This window comes from Amphiura filiformis, chromosome 1, assembly GCF_039555335.1.
Source record: "Amphiura filiformis chromosome 1, Afil_fr2py, whole genome shotgun sequence".
Lineage (NCBI taxonomy): Eukaryota > Metazoa > Echinodermata > Ophiuroidea > Amphilepidida > Amphiuridae > Amphiura > Amphiura filiformis.
Window position 1 is genome coordinate 88,024,936 of NC_092628.1, and position 10,078 is coordinate 88,035,013.

Genomic DNA, 10,078 nt, shown 5'->3' on the forward strand with positions numbered 1-10,078 from the left:
GTTTGGTTACTCACCAGTGTATTTAAGTAATCCTGTGTGCAATTTTGGTTCATTTTTATGGACAGGATTTTAAGATATGACCTTGTGAAAAATTATAAGTTTCTTTTTGAGCCCAGTTTATAATACTAATGGAGTCACATTCTAAAACAGTTTACGGCAAACATAATATTTTGAATTGGCGGCCAATTTGAAATCCAAGAAGACAACTGAAGGTAACAGTTGTCATGAATATTAATACTTTTATTGGGACCCTTGACATTACAAATATGGGTATTGCCACAAGTCTTAGCATCCTCTGATCTTCACAGGCAAAAGATATTCAATATAGTATGGTTAAATGGCGGCCATTTTGAAATACAAGCCGGCCCTTAAGATAACAGTTCTCATGTCTACAAATACTTTTGATGGGTCCCTTGGCAATACAAATAGAAATATTGCCACTGATTTTAGCAACCTATGACCTTCACAAGCGGAGAAATTTAACATACTATATATTGAAATAGCGGCCATTTTGAATTCCAAGATGGCCGCCAAACGGCTGCTCAGATTATTTGTATCCGTAGATTTTTGAAATCAGTACACCTTCAACCCCTTATATACCCATTCTCATGATTTCTGCCAGAAGTGAACATCTCATCCAATCTATGTCACATATCCGCCTCACTAGTGTGCAAGGACCTTGTACTCATTCTCACAGATTTCTTGTGCTGGGTGCCAATTATTGGGCTGTGATTTGAATTTGAATTCACAATGGCAAATTATTTTCTTACCATAACAATATCCATCTCATTGCAGCTTATGGTGCCACTACTGTGAATGTGGTCCAGGAATATGTTGCATGTCAGTGCAGTTTGCTGTTGTGTCAGTTGGATATTTGCTTGGTTACTGACATGTTTTTAGAGTAGAGTATTGAAGTGATTTTGGTTCATTTTGATGGACAGGATTTTATGACCTTGTAAAAAAAATTACAAGTTTCTTTTTTGAGCTCAGTTTATTTTGTCATATCATGTTGGATAGCCACTGCATTCACGTACTAGTACTAGTAGCAACTTGCATTACAAGTAAATGCGCTTCTCAACCCAACCAGGACTCAACACCAATTTTAGACAGGGAATTCAGAAGAAAAGTCGTGTTATTTCTCTGTTATGAAAAGGTTTCTGTTTGAACAGAGAAGATGGTTTGTGACATAATAGAAATTATTCCAATGCATGATCATGATGATGCATGTGCAGCATATATAAAATATGACATGTTTACAGTTGGTTTAACAAAACCAATAGTCGATGGTTAAGTTCATGCTCCTATATTTCTTGTTGTATATGCTTTATCGTCAACTTTTGTCAAAATGGAATTTGCGAGTTATATTTATCAGAATCTTGAAAAAGGAATTTTGCGAGATTTTTTTTTAATGGATCTCGTGAATTGGGTGAAGCCAATTATTTTGTGTTGAAGCTTTAACGGACGTGACATAATGGTATAGTAAAATAATAGGCCAATCAAAACTGAACTTCAAGGTCTGAACTGAAAGCAATTAACATTAAATGTCACTCTGAAAATACATTATGCTAAGTTTTTTATGGTTTTGGTCATGTCAAAATTTTATTGTAAAAGTTTTTGCAAGCATGTTTGCAAAATATTTCAACCTTTAGATGACATTATTTAGAATACTTTCAAAATTGTTTTTAAGTGTTATGTTTATGAAGACATCTAATACCCTCTATATGGTAAGGTTTTCTTATAACCTTTTACGAATATTTTCGAGAATGTTTGGTGTTTGATATGGTACCTGTAGGATAATATGCATGCAGTCAACAGTTCCTGGTATAACTTACGATATTTTGGATTAACACGGTTAAACACGATACTTGATACAGCAGTAAAGTACGGGTGACACGGCAAAGCCTAAATATTGGAATTATTGTGTATTGGTATTTTGGTAATGATCTTAGCTTTTGATCTATTATTGACATCCGATCACGATGGAGGTGGAAATTACCGATAACGTATCGATAAACGTACATAATAAGTTCACGTGCGTTGATTTTCTTGTTAGCTTTATTGATTGAAGTTTAAGTGATTTGTACATCAATATTATAACATTAATAGTTCCATGTGATGATTGTGGGACAAAATATCATTATCAGAAATCGAAATCAAAACTTAAATTGTTTGTATTGAATTGTATTTAGAGTTTGACAAGTTGTCAAATATGCTTTTAAAACATCGTCATTATATAAAGTATTAGCATCTAAATCAAACGTTGGAAATAAGCTCTTTTTATCATACCCCTTAAAAGAGGTATACGATTACACGGTCAATTCAACTTGAAAAGCGTTTATTTGACTAGGCCTGCAGGACCCACTTTAAGTTATACATCATTTGTGCCATATTATTATTGTTTTAAATCTCTTAACGGACAGCAAACACATATGATTTTAAAAGGTAAATCGTGTTGTAAATGCGCGTTGGTTTTGGTCAAAACGTTTTAATAACACTAAAGAATTACTAAATGTCATGATTGAAAACGTTTTATGAAAAAAAACCATACCGATAGGCTATTTGCAAAATTTTAAGATTTTGTCACCACTTAAGGGATCTGGAATGAGCGTTTTGAGCGTTTCGACAGTATTTTTTGTGGGACATGAGAGCTCATCATACATATCGAATTGCATTCTGAATACGAAAATTAAAATTTGATATTTTCACATTTTTGATATAATAACAGTCCTCGAAGTAAATTATATAAATCTAATGATATATTCTTAAAGTGTATGTATCTGGAGGAAAAAAGCCGACGATCAATTGAAAATTTTGACCTTTCATATTGAAGATATGGATGTTTTCCCCAAAAGATCCAATTTTTTTGTGTGTTTTGGGAAAAAAAATCCATATCTTCAATACGAAAGGTCAAAATTTTCAATTGATCGTCGGCTTTTCATCTCACCTACATACACTTTAAGTATAAATCATCATATTTATAAAATTTACTTCGAGTACTGTTAAATATCAATTTTTAATTATTTGCCATAAAATGTGTATTACATTGCGAATTTCAAAAAATCAAAATTATTTGATATCATCAGGACATTCTTCGTATTCAGAATACCATTCGATATGTCTGATTTGCCCGGGCTGATTTGCTCTAATGTCCCACAATAAATACTGTCCAAACGTTCATACCCCTTCCCTTAAATAACTGTATTACGGTATGTTTAGAACATGTAGAATGTTTTGCAGCAATTTTTCAAAAACGTGTTTGAATGTTGTTACTTATTAACTGTTTGAGATCCTGCTTGCTGGAAGCAGCAGGACATGATACCATTTAACACGAGCGTGAAAACTGTCAAAACTATTAACGAAGGACAATTCTTTGCAAAGAATTTATACCGAGCACTGCAAAGCGTAAATCATGGACCCGGTTGGCAGCTGGTCAAAGCACCGAGTCCTGCCCAGCGAACACAAAACGTTTTAGAGAAAACGTTCATGTCGGGTTATATAAAGGGATATTAAACGGTTTAATAACATTCAAAAAACATTCTAAACAGAATGTTACTTTAGTGTTGACAATATATTTTGCAAAAATGTTAGCCCCAGATATTTTACAATAACGTTTTAAAAACGTTTTCATGATCTTTATATGACCCGACATTTGAATGTTATTTAAACGTTTTGAATAATCGTTTTAAAAACATTTTTGTGTTTGCTGGGTGAATCTTCAAAAAGAAAGTATAACAATTGCAACTATAATAGACGACGAATAGAAAAAATGGCGAAGAATCGCGAATGGTTTTTAACTTCTTTAAATGTATGTATTTAATAGTTAGACTCATGAAAATAAACGGAACTTGAAAACACATTAACTTTCAAATAAACGAGTTTTGCAATCCCTAGATTATAGTAAACGTTGGGATTAGGGGCTAATGTGACGTATAAAGCGTTACACTAACGTATTAGGGACTAATGTGAGGATAAAGCGTTACACTAACGTTAATCTGTTTAGCTTACCTTCACTGCCAGAATGAACGTTTCCCTCGCACGCCAAAAACTCATATTCACCATCCTACCGTGAGTGATGAGTCCTTGTAGTATTGAGTAAAATTCACATATCAATTCGTCCAAAGCTCGATTTTTCGTAACGTATATTCCACAAGGAAGCCCCTGAAAGGATGGTTTTGGGGTTAATTTTACCATTCCTTGGGGCTTCGGTCATCTTAAAATGGTGTCTTGTAATTATGCAAGTCTGGCGAAAATTGTTTAGGCGAATCAATATTCAAAAGCTGTTACAGTAATCACGCTTACCCCCGCGCTTCCGTGTGTATATTGTTCTTTTTTGGGTACAGTGTACTTTGATTAAAAGCGAAAGTTGGTTATTGGCTGCATTATATACCTTCTTAAAGGAGAATTAATCATGTTACTCATTTTTAGTTCCGGTAATTTCCAAAACCGTAGTGTTGCGATCCTGCAAAACGCCCCGGTAGGGCGGTTTGCTGACCAGATAGGGTGTATGAATATTGCTCAGCACAGCTCGATAAACGGAGGAGAGTTGTGACCAAGTATCTAAAGTAAGGGCACTCAACAATACACAAATATGATAATTATTGATTTCATAATATGTTTTTTTGGTTTTCAAGGCTAGTGGAGAATATAAGTGTCATTACGTCAGTAAACTCAGCATATGCCTGCCCCTGCGCGCATATAAAGATAAACGTGTAGCCAGGCGTACACACCCTGCAACACCCATCCCTCACAAAACCCAACAACACAAACAACCAACATCCACACCCTGAATATAGTTTCAAATCATTTGTGTTGTTTTTGGAGAGCTTTTAGGTTTAGCCATTTTGAAACCGACTTTTGTTGGTATCTCTTGGGCTACCAGAGGCTCTAACGTTTTAAATAGGTTCACGACTATTTTTGGATGTTTTAAACGATTTTTGAGCAATAGTTTTATGTGTTTTGATGTATGTTCAATGTTTTTATCTGGCAAAAAATGAAATGAAATAATATGAAATTCTCCATGATAAGCATACGTTCACTCTTTTAATTTATGTGATGAAATGTAGCCATAATATATGCACACTTTAATAGCATTTTTGCGTGAAATAATAACTATTGTCCTTTTTAATGACAAGAAAATAACTGCGATAGTATTTCTTTTGTCCCAAGGCAAACTACATGCATCTCCAGCGCAGACATACGTACACTGATGTGTGTAATAATGTATATGTCTATATAAACGTCGATACCGTGCACAGTAAGTTGCAAAGTTCCAATCAATTATTCATTATCCACTCCTTATTTTACTGTTATATGCAAATTAATCGATTTTCAATATTCCCCTTCATCATATATTGTAAACAAGATACCCAGCAAACACAAAACGTTTTCGACATCATTCGCAAAGGTTGTCAGAAAACATTTAAATATCGGGTTATATAAAGGGTATATTAAGAGTATAAAACGTTTTCATAACCTTAAAAACATTTTTTTGATAATCTACTGCTCAGCAAACGTTTAAATATCGGGTTATATAAAGGGTATAAAACGTTTTAATAACATTCCAAAAACATTCTTGAAAACTTGATACAAAACATTCTAAACAGAATGTTATTTTGGGGTTGAAAAATATATTTCAATAACGTTTTAAAAACGTTGTCATGACCTTTATATAACCCGACATTTAAATGTTATTAAAAGGTTTTGAAAAAAAACCACTTTAAGAACATTTCTGTGTTTGCTGGGTTCAAATATTTTAACATAATGTTATTTAAGTATTGACACACTATTTGGCAAAAATGTTTGCAAAAATAGTTTACAATAACATTTTTTGAAAACATTTAAAAATATTGTTGTAGTGTGTTTTCATACAAAACGTTTTAAACGTTATCATGACCTTTATACAACCCGACATTATAATATTATTAAAAAGTTTTTACCTAAACCAAAAGCCAAAATATAACTAATTTGAAACGTTTTTAAAACGTTTTTGTGTTTGCTGGGTAGACAAAGAATTGCAATCAAATCAATCAATGCGTGATAAATTTAGAATTTTTCTCGCTTTGCTCAAAAAGCAATATTGATGCTTATGCGCTTTTTTCTTGAATTGCTTTCCAGGAGTGCCCGTGCTAACGAACGTGAAAATGTAATAATAATTTTCTTGGTTATGACGCGTGATTTTAGGTATTTAAAGGAGGATTTTGTGATCCTAGCATCCTCTGTTTATGACATTTTTCAGTAGGTATCCACGAAAAAAAGCTTATTCCCAAAATTTCAATCGATTCCGAGTTATGCATGATTATGTGTATTACACTGCTCCATAGGCTAACGGGAAAAAAGTGGGGGATGAGGCTTTGGATCACGAAATATCCTTCGATCGATCGTTCAGAAAGAAACCGGGGGGAGCGTAATAAAGAAAATCGAACAGTCAAGAAAACACAAATATCGTCATTTTTGTTTGGCATTTAAAGTCATAATTACGATATTTTAAAATGAGCTTTTTGACGATGATTTTGTAATGTCTCAACTTACACCTCCAAATTGGATTCACTCAAATTCATTGTGTTTTAAGGCAACAGAGCAAGTTTGAATTAAAGTCATATTAATTATAACTTTGAATCTCATATAAAATACCACAGTCAAGCGGCTAAAGATAGTGAGTTTTCTTTCATTTTACCTCATTGGTTTCAATTAAGGTTAGCAACTATTTTAAAATGTTGCGATTTGGTAGTTCTCAGCATCTTGCGAATGGTAGCGAACTTTGGCAAAAATTGCATTATTTCATAGGGAGCGTTATGTTGTAAAGAGTGATGAAACAACAACACTTTTGCAAAAAGTACATAACTCCTTAACAACAATAAATCAAGCACTTTTGCAAAATATATAATTTGTATAACTATTGTGAAACATAAAAGTGTTATTTTTAAATACACAAATATCGTCATTTTTGTTTGGCATTTAAAGTCATAATTACGATATTTTTAAATGAGCTTTTTGACGATGATTTTGTAATGTCTCAACTTACACCTCCAAATTGGATTCACTCAAATTCATTGTGTTTTAAGGCAACAGAGCAAGTTTGAATTAAAGTCATATTAATTATAACTTTGAATCTCATATAAAATACCACAGTCAAGCGGCTAAAGATAGTGAGTTTTCTTTCATTTTACCTCATTGGTTTCAATTAAGGTTAGCAACTATTTTAAACTGTTGCGATTTGGTAGTTCTCAGCATCTTGCGAATGGTAGTGAGCTTTGGCAAAAATTGCATTATTTCATAGGGAGCGTTATGTTGTAAAGAGTGATGAAACAACAACACTTTTGCAAAACTCCTTAACAACAATAAATCAAGCACGTTTTCAAAGTATATAATTTGTATAACTTTTGCGAAATATAAAAGTGTTATTTTAAATAATATATTGATTTAAATAATGAAAATCGATTACCTTAAACTGACCAAAAACTTCCCTCAATTTTGGGCAAAATTATACATTTTTGGTGATACAGTAGTATGGGGTAAGAGTTTCAACTTGCTCCAATTTTGGCAAAAATGATGGCAAAATGTTTATTTAGCTGAAACGAATCAGGAAAAGAATACCTTTACAAATCCACTATGTTAACCTACTATGATATAGGGTAAAAGGATCAAAATCAGAGCAAGATGAAATTATTGTTACTTCTGTACTTCCAAAGGTGCACATTTTGAACCAAAATGAGGTATTTGTAGAATAAATCTGTAACGATAGGTCATAATACTGCGCCAAAAAAGTATCCTTACACTTGAAAGAAAAATCCTAATTTTAAAACTAAACCATATTTGGGTAAATTTATTTGTTTAATAGATGGCCTATTCAATACTCCACGGACTAAACATCTGGTTTGAGAGAGGTGAATGGCTAATTTATGTGTGCCTTTAATTTAAAACAAAAGGAACAAAAGAAAATTGAAACAAAAGAACTGACAAATAAAATGAGAGTTATGAAAAGTACAGAGAAGTAACAACTGAAATAAAAACTGCTTTAAATAAAGCTTCATTGAAGAAACTGTGTTGTCTCTTTGTTGCGCTTATTGGAATCTGTCCAATTTGTCACTTTTAAAACTGGACCTTCGTCTATTCAATTGCTTGTAACTTTACTTCTTGAGGTCACATTGGATTCAATGTGGTGTCATAATGTGCAGAAAAAACAAATGTAAAAAACCCCGAATTTACCCCAATATGGTTCAGTTCTTAAATTGTGATTATTTTTCCAAGTGTAAGGATACTTTTTTTGGCGCAGTATAGATGACACAAACTATACATTTAAGAAATAAATTTCATTCAGCAAGATTGAAGATATTTTTAATCTTAACCCCTGAATGATTTAAAGATGGCCGCCACTCTACCAAGATGGCCGCGAAAATTGTAAACTATAATTTAATCTACGATCTATGTAATCTATACTTATTTCACCACGACTATATGTGTAATGCAGTATGGAATCCGAGTTTTGAATAGGGCCTACTAGATTTGTTTGTTTGTTTTGTTGTTGTTGTTGTTGTTTTTTTTTTTTTTTTTTAACTTGACATTATGACAAGGAGCGTATTGTTATACATGTATTTTATTATCGAATCCGGGGCAACAATCTTCTACATTGAAGTAGGATGCACATTCGACGCAAAGAACGCCCTATTTATACCCGTTACCTTTTATATAATAGTTTTTGGACATTTATAATAGGGGCAAGAAAAGAAGAAATGTGGACATACCAGCAACCTCAGACCCAAGAAGAAGCTGAAGTAGACTTGTTTAATTCACGTTTTAAAAACGTTTCAAATAAGTTATATTTTGGCTTTTGGTTTAGGTAAAAACGTTTTATTGACATTAAAATGTCGGGTTATATAAAGGTCATGTTAACGTTTTAAAACGTTTTGTATGAAAACACACTACAACAATATTTTTAAATGTTTTCAAAAAATGTTATTGTAAACTATTTTTGCAAACATTTTTGCCAAATATTGTGTCAATACTTAAATAACATTGTGTTGAAATATTTGAACCCAGCAAACACAGAAATGTTCTTAAAATGTTTTTTTCAAAACTTTTAATAACATTTAAATGTCTGGTTATATAAAGGTCATGAAAACGTTTTTAAAACGTTATTGAAAATATTTTGGGCAAACATTTTCGCAAAATATTTTTCAACCCCAAAATAACATTCTGTTTAGAATGTTTTGTATCAAGTTTTCAAGAATGTTTTTGGAATGTTATTAAAACGTTTTTATACCCTTTATATAACCCGACATTTAAACGTTTTCTATAAAACATTTTTGTTTACTGAGCAGTAGATTATCAAACAATGTTTTTTAAGATTATGAAAACGTTTTATACTCTTAATATACCCTTTATATAACCCGACATTTAAACGTTTTCTGACAACCTTTTATGACATTTTGCGAATGATGTCGAAAACGTTTTGTGTTTGCTGGGTTATCAGTTATTCCACAAAAAATACGACGCGGGTGACATAAAAATTATTAAGGGGTTCAGACTAAAAATGTCATATTGAAATATTGATCAAAATTGCAGTTAATACAGTCAAACTTTCACCTGCATCCTTTCCAAGTACATTACTTTTTCTTAAACTGATGAAACAAATCATGACCGTTAAATCACAGGAAGAATGGGGATATAACACCACGTTTTGACCTGGGGCCCACTGTTTCATACCATTAGGGCCTATTTTCAACACATTATTCAATCTGTGGACGAAGAGATTTCATTTTAAAATTAATGGTTAAAAAAATCAACATTTGCATACATTTTTATGCTGTTTTAATTATTATTTCTCTCACAGAATGGGTCAAATTTAGCACCTTTTCTGTATCTCGGAAGGCTGTAAATACCAGAAGCTTCCCGCCCCTATCAGGAGTCCTTAAGTGGGCCTCTGGACCCCACGTCATCATGAGGCTTACACTTTAACTTTCATCCCCCACTTTCTACAACATATCTACGCTCACGAAAAAAAATTAAATTCAACCCCTATACACCTATCCGACTTCGCCATTACTGCGGTGTCCCCGATGTAAAACTGCGGTGTCCCGAG

The 10,078-nt window shown here is 32.7% G+C and overlaps 1 protein-coding gene across 1 annotated transcript in view; it reads right to left on the bottom strand.

Annotated features, from left to right (window-relative positions):
• The window catches only part of LOC140168642 (polycystin-1-like protein 2), a 4,819-nt gene extending 4,029 nt beyond the window's left edge, over positions 1 to 790 (bottom strand). The window contains exon 1 of the mRNA XM_072192054.1: positions 771 to 790. Coding sequence (XP_072048155.1) covers positions 771 to 790 — 20 coding nt within the window. The remainder of the gene's footprint in view (positions 1 to 770) is intronic.
• Positions 791 to 10,078: the final 9,288 nt, after the last annotated feature.